The sequence below is a fragment of the Salmo salar genome, chromosome 15 (genome assembly GCF_965601325.2).
Source record: "Salmo salar chromosome 15, fSalSal1, whole genome shotgun sequence".
Classification (NCBI taxonomy): Eukaryota; Metazoa; Chordata; class Actinopteri; order Salmoniformes; family Salmonidae; genus Salmo; species Salmo salar.
The window spans coordinates 90,501,962-90,525,986 of record NC_138305.1 but is presented as its reverse complement, the minus strand read 5'-3'; the positions used below and the strand labels follow the sequence as shown (position 1 = coordinate 90,525,986).

General features: G+C 43.3%; 1 protein-coding gene across 7 annotated transcripts in view; it reads right to left on the bottom strand.

The window, feature by feature from the left end:
- Window positions 1-786: 786 nt before the first annotated feature.
- Window positions 787-24,025, bottom strand: part of LOC106572391 (uncharacterized) — a 38,378-nt gene continuing 15,139 nt past the window's right edge. For 6 of the 7 annotated variants that reach the window (XM_082962139.1, XM_082962138.1, XM_082962137.1 and 3 more), the window contains 11 exons: window positions 23,126-23,188; window positions 22,882-23,017; window positions 22,510-22,603; window positions 10,648-10,714; window positions 7,956-9,416; window positions 5,641-5,759; window positions 5,291-5,374; window positions 4,035-4,169; window positions 3,822-3,913; window positions 2,809-2,909; window positions 787-2,717 (listed from right to left, as the gene is read on the bottom strand). In XM_082962139.1, coding sequence (XP_082818265.1) covers window positions 2,566-2,717; window positions 2,809-2,909; window positions 3,822-3,913; window positions 4,035-4,169; window positions 5,291-5,374; window positions 5,641-5,759; window positions 7,956-9,416; window positions 10,648-10,714; window positions 22,510-22,603; window positions 22,882-23,017; window positions 23,126-23,188 — 2,504 coding nt within the window. In that variant the 3' untranslated portion in view covers window positions 787-2,565. The remainder of the gene's footprint in view (window positions 2,718-2,808; window positions 2,910-3,821; window positions 3,914-4,034; window positions 4,170-5,290; window positions 5,375-5,640; window positions 5,760-7,955; window positions 9,417-10,647; window positions 10,715-22,509; window positions 22,604-22,881; window positions 23,018-23,125; window positions 23,189-24,025) is intronic. The other variant, XM_014146504.3, reaches the window with a different exon arrangement.

Genomic DNA, 24,025 nt, shown 5'->3' with positions numbered 1-24,025 from the left:
AGAGGCTTCCGTCTGGCCACTATACCATAACGGCCTGATTGGTGGAGTGTTGCAGAGATGGTTGTCCTTCTGGAAGGTTCTCCCATCTCCACAGAGGAACTTTCAGAATGACCATCAGGTTCTTGGTCACCTCCATGACCACGGCCCTTCTCCCCCGATTGCTCAGTTTGGCCGGGCGGCCAGCACTAGGAAGATTGTTGGTGGTTCCAAACATCTTTCATTTAAGAAAGATGGAGACCACTGTGTTTTTGGGGACCTTCAATGCTGCAGAAATGTTTTGGTACCCTTCTCCAGATCTGCGCCTCGACACAATCCTGTCTTGGAGCTCTACGGACAATTCCTTCGACCTCATGGAATGGTATTTGCTCTAACATGCACTGTCAACTGTGGGACCTTATATAGACAGGTGTGTGCCTTTCCAAAGCATGTCCATTCAATTGAATTTACCACAGGTGGACTCCAATCAAGTTGTAGAAACATTTCAAAGAAACATTTCAAAGATGATCAATAGAAACAGGATGTACCTGAGCTTAATTTCGAGTCTCATATCAAAAGGGGCTGAATATTTATGTAAATAAGATGGGTTTTTTTAATACATTTGCAAAAAAATAACTTTGCTTTGTCATTATGGGGTATTGTGTGTAGATTGCTAAGGGAAAAAAAGAACAATCAATTTTAGAATAAGGCTGTAACATAACAAGACGAGGGAAAAGTCAAGGGGTCTGAATACTTTCCAAAGGCACTGCAAGTTTCACTAAGAGAGAGGAAAAAAGACAATGTTACTGCTGAGGTTTCATGGCTGTTAATTTTATTCAGAAAAGCTTCTCATAAACCTACGAGAGCACTAATACCAGTGTGTGTGTGTGTGTGTGTGTGTGTGTGTGTGTGTGTGTGTGTGTGTGTGTGTGTGTATCTAATATGTCTCTCAATGGTAATATGGACATTTCTATTTAAATAGAAGAACAGAATGAAGAACGTTCATGCTCAAACAGGCAAAAAATATTTGGACCATAATGTTCAAATAAAAGTAATGTACAAGATTAAATTCAAGCGATGAAGCAGATTGTGTTCATAAGACACTATAAACATAAAACTAGCAATACAAAATAAATGTGATCGTTTGAATCAACTCTTCCATACAAAATAACTGGCAATAATAGGTCACAAAATATAAGTAAGCAACAATTGTGTGTGCTTAAACAAAAATCATGCAATAAAGATAACAGTTGTAGCAAACTACAAGCCCAGCAGTGACTGTCTGATGTGTGCAAAAAAATGCTGTTTAAATAAAAGGGAAATGTACAGTATGGAGCGATGATTGTCTGTTGAATGCTCGAATGACAATTGGAGCGCTGCAAAAGGATGGGAAGCAGAGAGTTGGTGGGAAAACTACATTGAGGATGCATTTTAGTAGTTGAACTTACATAACCAATCAATGTCCAGTTAAGGTTGCTGGTAGAAGGTTTAGTTAACTCATGTCAGCAGTATGCTCTGTTGACTGGGTTTGCAGTATCCTCCTGTCATACACTAAAGATGGAGAGTTAGCTGTAGCATGGCTACACTACAGTATGTACAGCATGGGGATCCCAGGGATTAAACATATGACTCAATATCCTACCATAGACTTGAATTACTGGGGAAATACTGTATTAGCATAAAGTGACACGTCTATTTCCCAGTAATTGGGAAACTTGTCACTTTAGCAGGGTGTGAATGACATGATAGTAATGGTAGAGAGCTCCTCAGGTATTTTTCAAACAGATATTGACAAGAGGAGGGATTGGATGCAATCTCTGTCAGATATGGTTGAAGCCGTTTGAATTGGAGTGTTACTAAGATCTCCCATTAAAGGGATACTTCAGGTTTTTGGCAGTGAGGCTCTGTATTTACTTCCCCAGAGTCAGATGAACTCGGATACCATGTTTGTGTCTCAGTGTCCAGTATGAAAGTTGAAGGTAGATTTGTGAGTCAATGCTAACTAGCATTACCCATAGACTTCCAGTCATTGTGCTATCTGCTAGCATGCTAGTAGATACCCATAGACTCCTAGTAATTGCGCTACCGCTAGTTAGCATTGGCTCACAAATTTACCTCTAACTTCTTTCATACTGGACAGACACAAACATGGTATCCGACTTCATCTGACTCTGGGGAAGTAGATAGAGGGCCTCACTGCCAAAATCTTGAAGTATCCCTTTAATAATACTAAATAATAAAACAAATAAAAGTAACAAACAATCAAACATATAGTGATTGATATTAACCTTATCAACACAGAAGAGATAATAATTGGCAGGTCAACTATAATTCTTCCCTTTGTTAATTATATTAGGTTATATGAACCCAAATTGTTGATTTATCTACACCAGTAATTTAAACAAAAACAAAATCTCCAATTGTATTTCTTAACTGGTTAAAGTGCTAGTTGGGACAACTAAATAATAATACAAGTATCTGGAGATAGTCCTCTTGGGACCAGGTTAAGTAGTGTGGGGGGTGTAAGTGGATATGGGGGGTGAGGGTTTGTTCCCTGTACACCCAGGCCCAGTATCGCTAACTGTGACATCACTGCTGCTTACAGTTCTCCTTCTTCTCTTTGGATTTGGCGCGTCCTGATTTGGCGCTTTGCCTCTTGGTGGGCGGGATGAACGTAGGCTCCTCCATGAAGTCATGTAAGCCAGAGTGGGGGATTGGATGAGACTGACAGGAGGATGGCCCTATAAGGAAGACAAGAGAAGGTTCTATAACTGTACATTACCTCTATATAAAGCTACATGTTATGGTCAGGTGTTACGTTGTTATTCCTACCAGAAATGGTCTGTCCTGCTCTGATGCTCTCCTTGCCTGGTCTCTTGGTCTTGAAAGTTGGGTCCAGTTCCTCTGCAATGTTTCTGATTGGCTGTTGTGATCTGTAAGGATATAAGTAGCAGCTTGAAATATAGAACTTTTCATAGCCTAATCTATTACAAAACATATGATTGCAGTCCATTCAACAGGTAGGAAATCTCTAGCAAAGACTTTTTCAAAAGACCCATATTTTAGCAGCAAATGATAAGATCAGTCAGGTGCTAAGGAGGGCATTTCCCAGCATTATACATTACATTAGAGTGGCACAGTAGGGTTGGGCGGTATACCGGGGTATTTTGAAATACTCATGGTATGATTTTCAATAAAGTTTTTATTACATTTAAGTATTTATTTTTACTTTAAATACCTGCAGTCAACTTGTGCACTAGGTTAGGAGATAAAGCAGATCGCGTCCTTCATTTTACCTGTTACATTATTTTTCATTATGAAGCTTACCAGTAGGCCTAGTTCCCTTAAAATAGCTGAACCGGTCACGTTTGTTTAGAAACGCACAACAACGAGAGACAAGGTGATCTAGTAACACTTAGCTAAATATTTTCCAGCCAGATGTGCTATAACTATGAACTGTCTAAAAGGTGCTAAATACTCTGCAGTTGTGTATTTTGTTTGCTAACTTACTAACTAGTTATCCAAGTGGCTAGCTTCCTACAAAAATCAAGCTTATCTTGGTAACTGCAGAGAATCCCATCCAGGATCAAGATCCTTGCGGTCTAATATTTGTTTTGTGCGTGAGGAAAAATGTGAGTAGCATTTTTGAGTTTCTTGTATAACTTTATGAGCTGGGATGTCTGTCCTGGAAATAGTTTGTGAGACCATATAAATTGTTTGCATACGCTCATTTGCATTTAGCTAGCATCCACAATGGGATTTTACATGTACTTGTTAATACCGCATACTCCAGGATGGTTGGTTTGAAGGTATGGAAATGTGGATACCGCCCAAGCCTGACTCACAGTGTTGAGGTGGGGCTAGGGGCCTGATAGTCTGGAGAACAATCCTCAGTAGGAGATGGAAGGCCCTCAGAGTCCAGTCTCTCCCGCTGAATCTGACACACAGAACACATTATTATTATAATATTGGTTTGAAATAAGACTGTTAAGTCAATGTATAGTGTCAATAGTTAACATTCTATGTAGACAATGGCTCATAAAAGCAGCAGCAGCTACCAGTCTCTCTCTGACAGTTCTCCTGTTGTGAGGGTCAGCCAGGTCATGCTGTTCACGTTGTGACCCCGGGCCATTAAGGTCACGTGACTGGTGCTTCAACTGTATTTCCTGTTTCTGCATGAAGCGGGCGATTTCCTGACAGAGGACACAGTGACCATGAAGGGTCAATACACAATAGGCATGTTGTTACACATTGAACAGGTGGACTCTAGCTGAACTCAAGGCTTTGAAGGACGCATTGGTCTGCTGGTTTTTGCTGAGCCTATGATTTATCTGATGAATTTTGAGATGGGTTGATAAAAAGGTCAAATGAACTTTGGAAGCACATCCCCTAGTTAAAGAAGGTAATATACCTCTCCTTAAATCTGGGAATTCAACTGGGGGTCCACAGCCCCCAAAGGTACTTTTTTATAATTTTTTAAAATTTGATTTAACTAGGCAAGTCAGATAAGATAATAAGAACAAATTCTTATTTACAATGACGGCCTACCCTGACCAAACCCTAACCCGGACGACGCTGGGCCAATTGTGCGCTGCCCTATGGGACTCCCAATCACGGCCGGTTGTGATACAGCCTGGAATCAAACCAGGGTCTGTAGTGATGCCTCTAGCATTGAGATGCAGTGCCTTAGACCACCGCGCCACTCGGGAGCCCTTTTCGCAGGGGGTCTGCGAAAAATATAGAAGCAAGAAATAAACAACTTTTGAATTACATACCTACAGTAGAAAAGAGTAGAATATATTATTTCTAATGATGTCAACTTTATTTCTTAACTCCTAATATTGAGCAAAATAAGAGCCAATTACACTCACTGGAATATCTATCTAACATAGGCCTTGAAAAAGCACCTGCGGACAGGCTACCACTGGCTGCTGGTAAGTTTTATTGACTTGGACAAGCTTTTGCTAACCTTTGTTTAACCAGATAAATAGCTGCTCTAAGCAAAAATGTGTTTGGAGTTACCTTTCTAGCTAATAGGCTGCAGTATGTTAGAGTTTACACTTCCTCCAATTATAACGTGGGGAGGTCAAAATAATGAAAAAAAATGTTTAGCAGATCTATTCATTTTAAAATATTGATTACTTCTCGCCATTATTCGTTTTGTTAACATATGATGGGGTCCCTGGGTCTTCGGTTTTCCTGGGAGCGGGTGCCTGGGCAAGAAAAGGTTGAAGACTTCTGACCTAAATCATAGCCTCTTCTGTTGGGATATAATACCGAAATCATGATATTTCCTTTTACACCTGTATCTTACCTCATCCTGAGCCACTTGCGCAACTCTGAAGTCTCCCTCTGGGTAGGAGTCATGTTGAGAGAGGGAAGAACGGGCTGGAGGGCTCTGCAATGACAAGAGGATAACTCAGCATGGTGTTGCCACAGTAACTCCCCTCAATCTACTCTGAACAGGTCATGACTCTAGGACCAAGAACATATTCAAAATAGCTTCTGAAGTTTCATAATTGTATGTTCGTTAATGTGTAAAAAATAAAATACCTTTCCTGAAAACCTCAAATTTTCAAAACAGACTTTTCATCAGACAGCAACATTAAGTAACATAGCTGGATGTGAGCCGACAGTACAGCCAGTAGGATGATCCTCCCTTACCCTAGTCAACAGCTTCTCCTCCTCCTTCTGAAGCCTCCTGGCCAGCTCCTCATCCAGCAACACCTGGTGCAGTTCCCCCAGGTCCAGACACACCCCCTCCTCCGGCTGCAGCGCGGCTCCTGTAGAAGGAAAGACCTGGGTCAGGAAGGTTTAGAGATAAAGGCTGTGATATGACATCTTGTGAAGATAAGTACACTGAACAAAAATAAACGCAACATGCAACAATTTCAAAGATTTGACGGAGTTACAGTTCATATAAGGAAATCAGTCAATTTAAATCAATTAATTAGGCCCCAATCTATGGATTTCACATGACTGGGAATACAGATATGCAGCGGTTGGTCACAGTTGCCAAAAAAAAAAAAAAAAAGAAAAAGAAAGTAGGGGAGTGGATCAGAAAACCAGTCAGTATCTGGTGTGACTCATTGCGACATCTCCTTCACATAAAGTTGATCAGGCTGTTGATTGTAGCCTGTGGAATGCTGTCCTACTCATCTTCCAGGGCTGTGCGAAGTTGGTGGATATTGGCGGAACTGGAACACGCTGTCGTAAACGTCAATCCAGAGCATGCCAAACATTCTCAAATGGTGAGTATGCAGGTCATGAAAGAACTGGGACATTTTTAGCTTCCAGGAACTGTGTACAGATCCTTGTGACATGAGGCAGTGCATTATCATGCTGAAACATGAGGTGATGGCAGTGGATGAATGGCACGACAATGGGCCTCGGGATCTCATCACGGTATCTCTGTGTATTCAAATGGCCATTGATTAAATACAATTGTGTTCGTTGTCCCTAGCTTATGCCTGCCCATACCATTTGCCCACAGAAGTCGGTTCTGACGCCAAACTGCAGTCAGGTCAAAAACCTGGTGTGAACAACGAGTACGCAGATGAGCTGCACAAAATGTCAGAAACTATTTGGTTGTGCAAACCCACAGTTTCATCAGCTGTCCGGGTGGCAGGTCTCAGATGATCCGCAGGTGAAGAAGCCGGATGTGGAGGTCCTGGGATGGCGTGGTTACATGTGGTCTGTGGTTGTAAGGCCGGTTGGACGTACTCCCAAATTCTGTAATACAACGTTGGAGGCGGCTTATGGTAGAGAAATTAACATTCAATTCTCTGGCAACAGCTCTGGTGGACATTCCTGCAGTCAGCCTGCCAATTGCACTCTCCCTCAAAACTTGAGACATATGTGGCATTGTGTTGTGTGACAAAACTGCATATTTTAGACTGTCCTTTTATTGTTCCCAGGACAAGGTGCAACTGTGCAATGATCAAGCCACACCTGTCAGGTGGATGGATTATCTTGGCAAAGGAGAAATGCTCACTAACAGAGACGTTTCAGAGAAATATGCTTATTGTGCGCATGTACAATTTCTGGGATCTTTTATTTCAGCTTATGAAACATGGGACCAACACTTTACATGCTGCGTTTATATTTTTCTTCAGTGTACTTAGAGAAAAGAAACATACAGCACACGTGCTGGAAGACAGGTCTGGGGTAGCAGATAGCATTGGGCCAGGAACTGAAAGGTTGCTGGTTCAAATACCTGTGCTGTCAAGATGAAAAGTGAGCAAGGCCTTAACCCTATTTTGCTCCAGGGGCGTCACACTACTATGGCTGACCCTACAGAACAACATCTCACTTCACCTATCCCGTGTATGTGACAAAATCCTTATTTAAGAATAAAATAGGTTCATCAAGAAGAACAACAATCATCGCGTGGATAATTTCAAGAGAGGACAAAGATGAAGGATGGGGAGGGGTTGAAGAGCAGCTAGTCTATAAATGAGGGAAATCCAGATGAAGGTATTTCCCAGACCATCAGAATGAACACTACTACAAAAGAAAAATCTCATTTCTGAGAAAAGAAAATGTATAAATTGGAGGCCCCTCCCTTAAACACAAGAAAACCAAGATGAGTAGATTTTTCCAGATTTGATTGTTGAATGAGGGAGGACGTGAAGAGGAGTAGATGTACACACAGAGAGGTTGTTGGGAAGCTTTGGGTAAAGAGCACAGTAGCCACCTCCCCTGCAGGTCTGTGTTCAGAGTGCTGAGGTACCTGCAGCTCAGGGTGTTACCTGCAGCTCAGGGTGTTACCTGCAGCTCAGGGTGTTACCTGCAGCTCAGGGTGTTACCTGCAGCTCAGGGTGTTACCTGCAGCTCAGGGTGTTACCTGCAGCTCAGGGTGTTACCTGCAGCTCAGGGTGTTACCTGCAGCTCAGGGTGTTACCTGCAGCTCAGGGTGTTACCTGCAGCTCAGGGTGTTACCTGCAGCTCAGGGTGTTACCTGCAGCTCAGGGTGTTACCTGCTCTGGAGGAGTGCCTAGATCTGGCCCTGATGGAGGCCCCTCTGCTGCAGAAGCTTTGGCTGAGATGGTGGACTCTCCGCAGGGGTCTCTCCTCCCTCCTCTCCTCTTCCTCCTCCTTTGAGCTGTTCTGCTCCTCCTGCTTAAGCCCATGCTGGCGATCACTTGCACTCCTCACCCTGCGCTCACTATGGTGGTGCCCATCATCCCCGCCCTCCCTCTTCTGGTCCCCACCTGAGCTGACCCTGTTCCTAGGGTCGCCACTACTCCTCCTCCCCCCTCTCCCTCTGCTGAAAAGCCCATCATCTCTACTGTGTTCAACATTGACCTCAGTCCCACTACCCTCCACTATGGTCAGGTTTTCAAGGATTCTCTCTCCGTCTCCTCCATGGCCTTGGTTACTGTAGCCTTCTCTTTGTGAGGCTCTCGTTCTTTCCCCGACATCTCCATGGTGACTACGCCTGGTGGGGACAGCTCTTAGAAAAGCTCTCGGTTGGTGTTGAGAGTCACTGTGGGCAACGGCATTTTCCCCATCATGCACTTGGCCGTCTCTGATCTCACCTCTGACCTCCCGTGACCTTGACCCCCCGTGGAAGCTCTGCCTCACGGCCACACCCCTCTCTCTTAAGTCATGGGCAATCAGCTCCCATACATTCACTGCGCGCCTGCTGTCGTCATGGTAACTATAACAATGCCTGCTGGCATCGCCCTGGAAGCGGACTTGTTTGTTGTCGCTGGTTTCTCTGTAGGTCCACCTCCTCCTAACCCCGTCTCGGTCTCTATCCTGCAGCCCTCTGGCAGAGTCATTAGTACTACTGATGTAGCGCCCCCCTCTCCCCTCCTCTGACCTGGGGTCCCTGTCATAACCCCGGTCACGCTTTGCCCTGGGATTCTTGTCCCAAATCCTAGCCCTCTTCTCCTTAACCCCTCTATCCCTGTCCTGCCAACTCCCCCTATGCCTTTCCTCCCTTGCTCCATTTCCCCTCTCCCACATCCTGCTGCGCTCTTCTCTGGAGCTGATGGGACTGCCGAGACTCCTGTAACTCCTCTCCGGTGGTTGGTACACAGGAGCCTGGTGACCACTAGGGGCAGTATTGAGCCATTTCTCCAGTCTACAGGGCCGGGATGGAGGGAGGTGTTCAGGGAAAACAGTGTCTGCATCCTCTGAGCCTTCATCACTCAAATAGTCAGGTGGTGGGCATTGGAGGTAGTTCCTGATGAGTCTAGGCAGATTAGAGTGTCCATTATGTGATGATTGTTTTCTATTATCCTGTCCTGCTGACCTGTGGGTCTCATACAGAGGCTCAGCAGTAGAGTCTGACTGTGGCTGTGTGTAAGAGGTGGAACATTGCCACCTGCTGGTAGCAGGCTGATGGTGCAGCCCTTCTCCCTGGCTAGGGCTGGTGCTGAGAGCAGGCTGGCGTGGGGATGACGAGGGTGAGCCACGGACGCTGGTACCATCTTTAATCAAGCCAAACATGCAAACACAAAAGCAAGTGAGTGTGGGTGTTAATGGTTTATATTAGAAAGGCGCAGTGAATGGTGTCAGGCTAACACAGGGTTCATGTCAATATACAAGGGACCATGCTAGACATGCCATTTTGTAATAATTATTTTTAATATTTGGCTCAGAGGCATGTCATTAAATTATCCTAGATTATTTATCTATAAGTGAACATTTAAATACAAGCTTGACAGACAAAACACAACGCACACAGTGCCATGGTCCATGTTATTAACAAGCCAGCTAGAGCCAAGTGATTGCCAGAGTGATAAGGCTGCTGGGAAACCTGTTGAGTCCAGTGGATGCAGATTGGAATGTCCGGCTGAGGAGGACAGGCAGTCAAGCATGCAGAGCAAAGCAGGGTTAGATTAGAGCTCAGTCTCCCCAAGTAACTTCAGCTCTACGCAGGAGGCCTAGTGGTTAAGAGCATTGAGCCAGTAACCGAAAGGTCGCTAGTTTGAATCCCTGAGCCGGCAAGGTAGAAAAACTTGCCATTCTGCCCTTGAGCAAGACAGTTAACCCACAACACCTGTTCCCCGGGCGCTGATGACGTGGGCGTTGATTAAAGCAGTCCCCCGCACCTCTCTGATCCAGAGGGATTTGGGTTAAATGCAGAAGACACATTTTGGTTGAATGCATTCAGTTGTGCAACTGGCTAGGTACCCCCGTTTCCCCACAGCTACAACCCAGCTACAATGACCCAGGTGTGGAGGGCTTGATCATTAGGGTTCATCAGACTTTAAGAGTCCAGAGTTGATTAGGATTTCAAGTCCTTCTGTGCCATATTTTGTCCTTGTTATGATCATAAAAGAAACAGTATGCACACCAACCATGGTGAAAAAGCATTGAGAAGTAACATAATAAAATCAAGAGGACAGGTCAGAATAGCAGGTACCACCCAAAGTATGATTTAAACCAAAGCAATCATTCAACCAACCTTTGCCACCATTAGACATTATTTCAGGAATAAAAGAAAGACGAAACCACAGATAGGAGATGATAAAAAATAACCCTAAAGCAAACGACCCTGTCAACAGAGGGGCCTTTTACCCATAAAGTACACTGTTAGATTATAGAGTATTGTCATGCCTAGAAATAATTGGAAATCTTGTTTGAGGCCCAAACAAAACAATAGTGATAGTTTATTTTCTTCTATAGTGAAGCAACAGATACTAAGTGTGACTGTACCATCACGGTGGCTTTCCTGCCCCCTGCTCCTCAGCTCCTCCTCTTCCTGGATGTGTTTAGCCATTTCCTGTGGAAACAAGGTTAGGTCTATTATTGTTTCCTCCATGGAACCAGAGTTGTAACAATACACTCAGTCAGCAGATGTAAATAAAATCATTATAGAAATGGTTGTCTTCAGTATCATATAACAGAGTACTAGTGATTTAGGATTGACTCAGAGCCCAGAACAGGAGAAGAAATATGTTCATTGTATCCTTCACAAACTCAGTTTGTGCTCAGTTGCAGTACTGAGTCAGTCAGAAAATGCCTACTATGTCAACCTCCAAATGCTTGCCAAGCATATGGCTGAGGTTAACTAGGCTTATGCCAATGTGTGGGCAGACGCTGGCATCAAATCACTGTGGTTTTCTATTCAGCCTCCACCCATCTACATTCAGAGAACCTTTGAAAGAGATCATTCTGTACATTACAGATTAGTACCACAAGGTGTCAGTATAACATGGCCCAACATTACAAAATAAATAGGAAAGACCCAAGCCCTGTTACCCTAAAAATAAAACATGTGTCAAATGAACCATATCAACAGAGAATCAGAGAAATAGGGTCAGGGTTCTTACTTCTTGGTCATGAATGACTGGTGAGTGATGCAAAGCATCAAATCAAGCCACAGATATATTATTGCTACATGTTAAGGAGTATGAGTGACATGGCATTAGACTTAGAAATTATTGGCTCATTGTTCTTAAAAATCACAATTCAAATAAGGATCCAGTGGTGGAAAAACTACTCAATTGTCATACTTGAGTAAAAGTAAAGATACCTTAATATAAAAGTGAAAGTCACCCAGTAGGATACTACTTCAGTAAAAGTCTAAAAGTATTTGGTTTCAAATATAAGTATCCAAAGTAATTTCTCAAATATACTTATGTATCAAAAGTAAACGTCTAAATCATTTCAAATTCCTTATAGCAAACAAGATGGCACAATTGTCTTGTTTTACTTACAGATAGCCAGGGGCACACGCCAACACTCAGACATCATTTACAAACTAAACATTTGTGTTTAGAAGAGATGACCAGGTATGTTTTCTTGAGAATTTGAACATTTTCCTGACAAAATATCAAAGACTTTTCAGAACACGACACACATGTATCTTTGCTTTGCTCTGTGGAAATAATAGCACTACAACTAAATAGTATTTAATGATGTGTGGAAACTTGCAACATGATAAAGACTGACAACTAGTCTCTGTAATTGTATAGACAGAGTCTGGGTGGCCTGCACTAGAAAGACAGTGGAAGTGTTGCTGAATGCAGAGCCACAGTAGGTGACTTGTCTCCATTATGAGGGAGATCTAGCATGACCACAGTGGCTGCTCATCACAAAACCAGCTTCGGGTTAGCCTGGTCTTACCAACTCCTATGGTCATTGTGGCAAAACGGCACAAACAGATCTAGGAACAGGCTAGCTTCAGATGGCCAGGCCAGGCTGGTAATTTCAGGAAGGCCTGGGGGCTGACTCAATGGAAAATAAGAGGCCAGGCAGGCAGACCAGAGAAACAGAGAAGGCCAACCTTTCATCTCCCTCTGCCTGGCTCGGCAGCTGGGCTCTGGTCTGGGAAAATTGCTGAGAGAGTGGGCTGCTTTACTTTCATTAACACCTTGTCAACTGGGCATGCCACTGCCACCCTGCACAAGGGCTGCCTCCCTTGTAACTTTGACCTCAAAAAAGACTTGTGCTCTGCCTCCTCTGAGACAGTATTGAAGTCCTGTGTGACAAATTATACATAACGGAAATGGAGTGTGGGTCCATTGATACATGCAGTGCGGGGGGGGGGGGGGGTGAAGGTGACAACAAACCTTATCAGTACACCCTTGATGCCACTTGTAGATTTGTTTTATTTATTGAACCTTTATTTAACTAGGCACGTCAGTTAAGAACAAATTCTTATTTACAATGACGGCCTACCAGACGGGGACGGGGGTTCAAAATAAAATCTAGGACAACACACACATCCCGACAAGAGACACCACATAAAGAGAGAGACCTAAGACAACAACTAGATCAAATAGGGCATGTTTAGAGGGGTGGGCCCATCGGTACAAAAAAAACTCCAATGACAAGTGTTAAGAGCCTCTTGGTTGGCTAAATCCCAGTGCTTAGCCAACTTAGCCTTGCCAGCCTCAGCAGACAGTTAGCAGCTTGACATGGCAGGTTAGCTCAGGGAGTGCCATGGGGAACTGGCATTCAGACTGACTGCACCGCCTGGTGCCTTCTGTTCTGCTGCACAATTAAACACACGGTCAGCAGGGACGCTAATATTTAATCAACACACTACATCAGCCAACGTTACATAAATGTGAATTTGCTTGGACTGTCTTTTAGGCATTCACAAGACCTTGGAAGTAGAATATGACTCTGTATTAGGCTTGGTGGTATATACACCGTATACTGGGGTATTTGGAAAGAGCCACGGGATGGTTTTTCAATATCATCAACATTGAAACTTAAGTTTTTCAATACATTTTTATCTACTTCTTAAGTTAATACCTGCAGTCAACTTGTGCAAAAAGTTAGGACATAAAGCAGACCGTGTTCTTCATTTCACATTATGAAGCTTACCGTAGTATCCCAGCACAGTTGAGCCAGTCACGTGTGTTTGTAAGTAGCACAACGGGAGAAAACAGGAGCAGGTGAGTCCAGATGTGTATTGACAGGGGTCACGTTTTATATTGCAAGTCAAGTGTTTTTTTGCTTCAATAGAGTGATCAGGGACGTGCGACTATAGTTTTCCTTCACAGAAAATACATTAGTGCAACACATTCAGCAGAAAACAGCTTCATTTCATCAGATGACAACAGAAGGGCAATGCTATTTCGCCATCAGCCACACAAGTAAATGAGCTTACAAAGAAAAAGCAATGTCGTTTTTTTTGTCGCAAAAATGATGCATGGTCTTCATATTTTGTAATGTTTATCATAGGAAATGTAGCTGGCTACTTTCTAATATTTTGCTTAAAAGTTAACCTTGCATTTTACCAGAGAAAAGTAGGCTGGCTACTATGAGAAAAGTACAAGAGAAAAGTAGCTACACATCAGTCAGAGCGCTGTCTGCTGATAGAATGATGAGAATACATGAACGGGCAAAGTGGAGAAAATTTGTTTGATGCCGAGCAGAAACCCTCCCCTAACCCAGACGATGCTGGGCCAATTGTGCGCCGCCCTATGGATCGAACCTCAGGCTGTAGTGATGCAGTGTCTTAGACCGCTGTGCCACTCGGGAGGTCAATCATTTCAGATCTGTGATTACAAAATGTATCAAGATATTTCTTATGCGTTTTATCTTTATTTCCTATGTGAAAAGCGTAGAATGTTGTATTAACTATCCAGTTAAACTTAGGGGTTGTGTTATCTAAGCAAGTGGGTTAAATAAATAAGGTGACAGGGCATCATATTGCGTTAGCTTTCTGCTGTGTTCGAGAAGTCAAAAGACCTTTGGATGAGATCTGTACAGATGCTACTGCCATCTTGATTTCCTTGCGTTTCTTTCTACTCTCGGTTGTTCTCGACCCATCTGCTCCTCCCCAATCTTCTCAGAGCAGAGCAGGCAGGATGTTGACCTAGCGACTCCAGACTCCACAGACACAGCTTGTACACATGCTGCTCCAGAGCCAGTACTGTTCTTCCTTCAGCCAAGCAGGCGTCAAAACTTTGTTCATTTGCACGTCTCCTGTTCGCATTCGCTTGTGTCAATGAAAGACATTTGGTAGCGCCTACCTATACATTGTGTACACAAAACATTAAGGACACCTTCCTAATATTAAGATGCACCCCCCCACTTTTGCCCTCAGAACAGCCTAAATTTGTCAGGGCATGGACTCTACAAGGTGTTGAAAGCGTTCCACAGGGATGCTGGCCCATGTTGACTCCAATGCTTCCCACAGTTGTGTCAAGTTGGCTGGATGTCCTTTGGGTGGTGGACCATTCTTGATACATACGGGAAACAGTTAAGCGTAAAAAAAACAAAAAAAAAACACAGCATTGCAGTTCTTGACACAATCTGGTGCGCCTGGCAGCTACTACCATACCCCGCTCAAAGGCACTTAAATCTGTTGTCTTGCCCATTCACCCTCTGAATGGCACACATACACAATCCATGTCTCAAATCTTTCAAATAATTTTTGTTGCCCGTCTTCTCCCCTTCATCTACAGTGATTGAAGTGGATTTAACAAAATAACTCAAGGATGATCAAAGTAAATTGGATGAACCTGAGCTCAATTTGGAGTGTCAAAGGGGTGTGAGCACTTTAGGCTTTTCATTTGCAATAAAATTTGCCAACATTTATAAAAACTTGTTTTCACTTTGTCATTATGTGGTATTGTGTGTAGAAATGTTTTTATTTTTAATTCAGGCTGTAACAAAGAAAAAGTCATGGGGTATGAATACTTTCTAAAGGCACTGAGCGTCATGAATTTAATCCAACTGTCATACTCCATCAGAACCCAAAATAAGCATGCAGAAAACAAATGTAAATAAACACAATATATCCTCAAAACATAGTTAAAATATAACTTTGATATCATGGATGATCAGTCCTTGCATCCATAGCTCTGTCTATGAATTTAAGAGTTTCCTATATTTCAGCTTTTAATTTTAAAATTGTGCTATTGTGTGTAGGCCAGTGACACAAAATCTCAATTTATTCCATTTTAAATGCAGGCTTTAACACAACAATCCACTTCAAACAGTGGGAGAAGGGGAGAAGACAGGTTTTTTTTTAAGAATTGAGACATGGATTGTGTATGTGTGCCATTCCTGCAGTCAGCATAACAATTACACACTCCCTCAACATGAGACATCTGTGGCATTGTGTTGTGTGACAAAACTGCACATTTTAGATTGGCCTTTTATTGTCCCCAGGACAAGGTGCAACTGTGTAATGATCATGCTGTTTAATCACCTTCTTGATATGCCACACCTGTCAGGTGGATGGATTATCTTGACAAAGGAGAAATGCTCACTAACAGGGATGTGAACAAATGTGTGCACAAAATGAGAGAAATGCGCTTTTTGTGCATATGGAATATTTCTGGGATCTTTTATGTCAGCTCATGAAACATGGGACCAACACTTTACATGTTGCGTTTATATTTTTGTTCAGTGCGAGACCATCACTTCCAGCAACACTACTGTTCGGGGGCCAAGCTACTAAATGATCTCCACTGTACCCCCAGAATGCTGGACACACCAACAGTCTGCTCTGACTTCACTCACTCTGAACAAGGATCCTTTATGAGAGATTCTGAGGCAGCTAACTTCAATAAGGAAACCTAAAGAGTAAAGGGAGGAGAAAACTGTCTTTGTGAGTCTGGATAACCTGGTCTGGTCTCTGGAGCCATTTGCTGCCCATTTCTCCACAAGACCCCTTTCTCGCTCTTCTAATTATACACTACCTTCAGAAAGTATTGCCATTTTGTTATGTACAGCCCGAATTTAAAATGGATTAAATTGAGATTGTGTGTCACCGGCTTACACACATCCCATAATGTGAAAGTGCAATTATGTTTTCAGATATTTTTACAAATTAAAAATGAAATGTAAAATGTTGAAATTCATAGACAGAGAGCTATGGATGGACTGACCAATGATATCAAAATTATATTTTAACCATATTTTGAGGCTATAGAGTGTTTACATTTACATTGTTTACAAACATAGGAGTAAAAAAGGCTTATATTTTGGGTTCTGATGGGGGTATGACAGTTGGACTAAGCTCATGACGCATATACAGTGCCTTCAGAAAGTATTCATACCCCCTTGACGTATTCCACACTTTGTTGTGTTCCAGCCTGAATTCTAAATGGATTAAAATAAAAGATCTCACCCATCTACACACAACACCCCATAATGACAAAGTGAAAACATGTTTTTATAAATGTTGACAGACTACAACTTCATTCAAGTCCACCTGTGGCCAATTCAATTGTTTGCGTATGATTGACAAATGAATAAAACAAACGCTGAAATAAGTATCCTTTTGTTATGGAAAGCATACATAAGTTCAGGAGTAAAAATATGCTTAAGTCACATAAGTTGCAAATTAAATAATAGTATTTAATATGGTTTTTTTATGACTACCTCATCGCTGTACCCCACACATATAATTATCTACAAAGGTCCCTCAGTCGAGCAGTGAATTTCAAAGACAGATTCAACCACAAAGACCAGGGAGGCTTTCCAATGCCTCAAAGAAGGCCACATAGGTAGATGGGGGAAAAAAATAAAACAGACATTGAATATCACTTTGAGCATGGTGAAGTTAATTACACTTTGGATGGTGAATCAATACACCTAGTCACTATAAAGATACAGGCTTTCTTCCTAACTCTGTTGCCGGAGAGGAAGGAAACCGCTCAGGGATTTCATCACGAGGCCAATGGTGACTTTAAAACAGAGTTTAATGGCTGTGATAGGAGAAAACTGAGGATGGATCAACCACATTGTAGTTACTCCACAATACTAACCTAATTGACAAGAGGGAGAAGAAGGAAGCTTGTACAGAATAAAAATATTCTAAAACATGTGTAACCGATGTGAAATGGCTAGTTAGTTAGCGGTGGTGCGCGCTAATAGCGTTTCAATCGGTGACGTCACTCGCTCTGAGACCTGAAGTGGTCGTTCCCCTTGCGTTGCAAGGACCGCGGCTTTTGTGGCGCGATGGGTAACGATGCTTCGTGGGTGTCAGTTGTTGATGTGTGCAGAGGGTCCCTGGTTCAAGCCCAGGTTGGGGTGAAGAGAGGGACGGAACCTAAACTGTTACACATGCATCCCGTTTACAACAAGGCACTAAAGTAATACTGAAAAAAATGTGGCAAAGCAATTCAATACAATACTGAGTACAACGCCATATTTTTAAGCATAGTGGTGGCAGTATCATGTTATGGGTATATTTTTCATCAGCAAGGACTAGGGAGTTTTTCAGCATTAAAAATAAATGGAATTGAGCTAAGCACAGGCTAAATTTTGGAGGAAAAAAATGGTTCAGTCTGCTTTCCACCAGACACCTTTCAGCTGGACAATAACTTAAACAAGGCCAAATCTATACTGGAGTTGCTTTCCAAGAAGACAGTGAATGTTCCTGAGTTGCCGAGTTACAGTTTTGACTTACAGTGCCTTGCAAAAGTATTCATCCCCCTTGGCGTTTTTCCTATTTTATTGCATTACAACCTGTAATTTAAATTGATTTTTATTTGGATTTCATGTAATGGACATACACAAAATAGTTCAAACTGGTGAAGTGAAAAAGTTACTTGTTACAAAAAATTCTAAAACGGAAAAGTGGTGCGTGCATACTTATCTCATGCAATAAAATGCAAATGAATTACTTAATCATACAATGTGATTTTCTGGATTTTTGTTTTAGATTCCGTCTCTCACAGTTGAAGTGTACCTATGATAAAAATTACAGACCTCTACATGCTTTGTAAGTAGGAAAACCTGCAAAATCGGCAGTGTATCAAACAAATACTTGTTCTCCCCACTGTGTGTGTGTGTGTGTGTGTGTGTGTGTGTGTGTGTGTGTGTGTGTGTGAGATATATAGATATAGATACTCATACATACATATACATACATATACACGTTAAAAAAGCCACACACAAACAGGGCCTCTTTTGTTTTCTTGAGTGAGGCAGCTCCAAAATGTGTTTCAGCCTAGCGCAGTGCTTTCTGTGGTGGTGGGGCAAGCCAAAAGGCACCTAAAGACTCAGACCATGAGAAACAAGATTTACAGTCTGACAAAACCAAGCATGAACTCTTTGGCCTGAATGCCAAGCATCACATCTGGAGTGGCCATAAGCACACAGCCAAGACAACACAGGAGTGGCTTTGGGACAAGTATCAACGTCCTTGAATGGCCCAGCCAGATTCCCGGACTTGAACCCGATCGAACATCTCTGGAGACCTGAAAATAGCTGTGCAGCCTGACAGACCTTGAGGGGATCTGCATAGAAGAATGGGAGAAACTCCCCAAATACAGGTGTGCCCAGCTTGTAGCGCCATACCCAAGAAGATTTGAGGCTGTAATCGCTGCCAAAGGTGCTTAAACAAAGTACTGAGTAAAAGGTCTGAATAGTTATGTAAATGTGACATTTCCGGATTTTTTTTTTTTTTTAAATACATTTGCTAACATTTATAAAACCTGTTTTTGCTTTGTCATTATGGGTTATTGTTTGTAGATTGACGAGGGGAAAACATTTTAATCTATTTTAGAATAAAGCTGTAAAGTAACAAAATGTGGAAAAAGATAATGGGTCTGAATACTTTCCAAATGCACTGGATATCTGAGGAAGGGAATAAATCAATTTCTAGAGTGTTGAAAGTTTCCAAGAGCACAGTGAGCATCACTGAGAAATAGAAAATAAAATATGAAACTACCCAGACTCCGCACCTATCTGGGCTTTATGGGAGTGCGGTCAAACGGAAGTCACTCCTAAGAACAAGGCACACGCCTGCGGTTTGCAAAAAGGCACGTGAAAGACTCAGAGCATTAGGAAAAATATTCTGTGGTCTGATGAGACAAATTCAACTATTTGGCCTGAATGCAAGGTGCCATCTCTGGAGAAAACCAGGCACAGCTCATCACCGGTATAACACCATCTCTACCGTGAAGCATGATGGTGACAGCATCATGCTCTGGGGATGCTTTTCAGCGGCAGGGACTGGGAGACTGACTGGTCAGGATAAAGGGAACAATGAATTGAGCCAAATACAGGCAAATCCTTAATGAGAACCTGCTTCAGAGTGCAAACGACCTTAGTCTGGGGGCAAAGATTTACATTCCAACAGGGCAATGACCCCAAGCATACAGCCAAAGCAACGCTGGAATGGATCGAAACAAGAATGTGAAAGCCCTTGATGGCCCAGCCAAAGCCCAGACTTGAATCTCATTGAAAATCTGTGGAAAGACTTGGAAGATTGTTAAATTAGATGGGGAGTGGTGGTGAACAGCAGAGCTTGAGAAAATCTGCAAGGAAGAAAAATCCCAAAACCACATTTGCAAAGCTGATAGACATGCCCAAGACGACTCAAAGCTATAGTCGCCACCAAATGTGCTTCTATAAATTAATGACAGGGGTTTGAATATTTACATATGTAAATTAGTATTTGCGTATTTCATTTTCAATACATTTGCAAACATTTCTTAAAACGTGTTCACTTTGTCATTATTTGTCAGTATGTAGATTGGTGAGAAAAAAAAACAATTTAATCCATTTTGAATTCAGGCTTTAACACCAACTTGTGGAATAAGTCAAGGGGTATGACTACTTCCTGAAAGCACTGGATAAGTCCTATTCTTCAAGAATCAGGTATATATAATTAATTTAGATGTCCAAATATTGATGTAGCAACTAAACAGTCTAGCTTTAAACAGTCCTATACTGGCGCACTGAATGTTTGCTCAAACATGCACAACTTCTTCTCTGTGTCTACTCCAGCTTGTGTATATTGTGAGGCCTGGCCTGGCTCCTGTGTGCATAGTAGGGACTGGTCTGGCCTTACTACTATGGCAGGAGCAGAGAGGTAATGGATGGGATATGTCTGAGTGTTCTCCTTATGTCTGGGTCAGAGGTCAGTTCATCTACAACTTACTGGAGAGAAGCTACATCTATAATTGCACCCCTTCTGAAAAAACCTACAGTCGATCCCTCCGATGTCAACAACTACAGACCAGTATCCCTTCTTAATTTTCTCTCCAAAACTCTTGAACGTGCCGTCCTTGGCCAGCTCTCCTGCTATCTCTCTCAGAATGACCTTCTTGATCCTAATCAGTCAGGTTTCAAGACTGGGCATTCAACTGAGACTGCTCTTCTCTGTGTCACGGAGGCTCTCCGCACTGCTAAAGCTAACTCTCTCTCCTCTGCTCTCATCCTTCTAGACCTATCTGCTGCCTTTGATACTGTGAACCATCAGATCCTCCTCTCCACCCTCTCCGAGTTGGGCATCTCCGGCGCGGCCCACGCTTGGATTGCGTCCTACCTGACAGGTCGCTCCTACCAGGTGGCGTGGCGAGAATCTGTCTCCGCACCATGCGCTCTCACCACTGGTGTCCCCCAGGGCTCTGTTCTAGGCCCTCTCCTATTCTCGCTATACACCAAGTCACTTGGCTCTGTCATATCCTCACATGGTCTCTCCTATCATTGCTATGCAGACGACACAATTCATCTTCTCCTTTCCCCCTTCTGATAACTAGGCGGCGAATCGCATCTCTGCATGTCTGTCAGACATATCAGTGTGGATGACGGATCACCACCTCAAGCTGAACCTCGGCAAGACGGAGCTGCTCTTCCTCCCGGGGAAGGACTGCCCGTTGCATGATCTCGCCATCACGGTTGACAACTCCCTTGTGTCCTCCTCCCAGAGTGCTAAGAACCTTGGCGTGATCCTGGACAACACCCTGTCGTTCTCCACTAACATCAAGGCGGTGACCCGATCCTGTAGGTTCATGCTCTACAACATTCGCAGAGTACGACCCTGCCTCACACAGGAAGCAGCGCAGGTCCTAATCCAGGCACTTGTCATCTCCCGTCTGGATTACTGCAACTCGCTGTTGGCTGGGCTCCCTGCCTGTGCCATTAAACCCCTACAACTCATCCAGAACGCCGCAGCCCGTCTGGTGTTCAACCTTCCCAAGTTCTCTCACGTCACCCCGCTCCTCCGCTCTCTCCACTGGCTTCCAGTTGAAGCTCGCATCCGCTACAAGACCATGGTGATTGCCTACGGAGCTGTGAAGGGAACGGCACCTCCATACCTTCAGGCTCTGATCAGGCCCTACAACCAAACAAGGGCACTGCGTTCATCCACCTCTGGCCTACTGGCCCCCCTACCTCTGAGGAAGCACAGTTCCCGCTCAGCCCAGTCAAAACTGTTCGCTGCTCTGGCACCCCAATGGTGGAACAAGCTCCCTCACGATGCCAGGACAGCGGAGTCAATCACCACCTTCCGGAGACACCTGAAACCCCACCTCTTTAAGGAATACCTAGGATAGGATAAAGTAATCCTTCTAACCCCCCCCCCCCCCCCTTAAAAGATTTAGATGCACTATTGTAAAGTGGTTGTTCCACTGGATATCATAAGGTGAATCCACCAATTTCTAAGTCGCTCTGGATAAGAGCGTCTGCTAAATGACTTAAATGTAAATGTAAATGTATAAAAGGAAGCTCCTTTTCATGAAACTCCCTGATCGCTTTGTCAAATACCTCCTTTCTAACACAGTAGATTGAAAATTCCTGCTACTTTTCTACAGTTGACCAACTAGATGATACATGAAAGTGGAAACTTACATGCACTCATTTTAGACATGATATTGTACAAAGTGGTACAGATAAAGCCTCTGCATCTACCTAGCATGTTTCTCCTCACACTAACCTTCAGTGAGACAGAGCAGGAGGGATGGAGCATAACCTAGAGTAAATTATCAGGGAAACTGCTTAACTTGGCATTCAGATTAATAATAGATCACAGGTTGTCTCTGTGGTGGCCTTTGAGCCTGCTCAGATTGACGTCTCCCAGTGTTCAGGTTGAGTAGATAAATCTGAGTGGGTAAACCCTGGCCCAGAGAGCGCAGCATTCAGCTCCACTGTGACCTCATTCATTACAGAGCCACATTACTGTATTTCCAGCCATTTGGTCGCCAGGGAAACTCAAATGATGACATTCCATTATCTACAGAAAGTTAGTGTACATGTAAATGTAGTGGAAATCCACTTGATTAGTGAGTAGTGAGTACACTATCAGTATTGTAAAGAACCACTATGAACCTCAAATTTCTCCTCAAATCAAATTAGAAGACATCTGCAGCTCACCTCATCCTCCTGCTCCCTCCTCTGAGCCTCCTCATCAGCACATCTCTGGATCTCCTCCTGGATCATCCGGGCATACTTCAAATCCTGTTCCTCACTGGGTACACAGACGGGACAGGGGAGAGGGGCATGGATTACTGTCAGAGACCAAACCACCCTGTGTTTCATATACAGTAAGTACAATATTGCCAGGGGTCCACAAGTACACCGATCGTTTAGATTATGTAGGAATTGTTTATGGAGACAGTCTAGATAGTTTTTTAAAATAGTGACAGAGTGTACAGTAAAATAAACACACGAGGGTACAAGGAGAGTGAGATGAAAAATGCGGGTGTGCGAGCAAGGTGTTTATTTAGATGAACACAGTGCCCTTACAGTTGTCTAGACACCTGGCTCAGGGCTCTGTGCTGAGCACTCTGTTCCTCCTCCTCATCCTGCAGCCTCTTGGCGATGCGGATGTCATTTTGCACCAGCTGGTTCTTCTGGATGTTGGTGGTGTAATACTGCTCAACTGGGACAGAGGGGAACACAGGGTTACACAAACACACACAGCCATGGACCACCTACTACAGTAACTCTGACAGACTACTGTGAGGGGTGCGTGGAATGTTGGTCTTACTTTCCTGTTCCTGTAGGTTTTGTGCCAATGCTCCATCCTCCAGGACAGCAAAAACATGGCACACTGAAGGAGAGGACATGACCGTTAGTCAAGAGGCATTTTAGAAATCTATACTGAACGAAAATATAAAAAACGCAACATGCAACAATTTCAAAGATTTTACTTAGTCACAGTTCAGTTCATAAGGAAATCAGTCAATTGAAATTAATGTATTGGGCCCTATCTATGGATTTCACATGACTGGGCAGGGGTGCAGCCATGGGTGGGCATAGGCCCACCCACTGGGGAGCCAGGCCCAGCCAATCAGAACTAGTTTATTTTTTTATTTTAGACATAAATTCACCTTAGCAACACATTTTAAACTCATATTTCAATGTCATAAAAATGTGGCCATATCTTGACAAGGATAGAGAGATAGAGAGAGAGATAGAGAGACACTTGCAGCCACAAAACATTTCTAGGAGATGTTTAGATATACAGGAGCACAATACTGAACTGAAACAGCAACTGGCAGTGTGGTACAGTGACAAAACATCTGACTGGTGCTTGATGGAGCTGTATGGACACAATGTAGTGGGCAGTTGATGTTTTTGGCACAGCACTTGGTGTCCCCTCAGAGCACAACAAAAGTTCCCCATTGCATGATGTCCCAATCACACTAGAGACCAATGGAAAGGTATACAAGTCACTAAATAGCCTACATCTAAACAGGCAGCTATTCACACAACACAAGCCATCTCGGCATGTTTGGGACAGGTAGGTCTATTATTGTAGTGTGATGACCAAAGTGGCTGGAGCTGGAGGGCAGCCCAGTGAGTCTCAGAGGAACACCCAGCAGCTGCAGTGTAACAGTGCACCAAACCAGATGTGGTTGTTAACCAGGTGCTGGGCCAGGTCTCT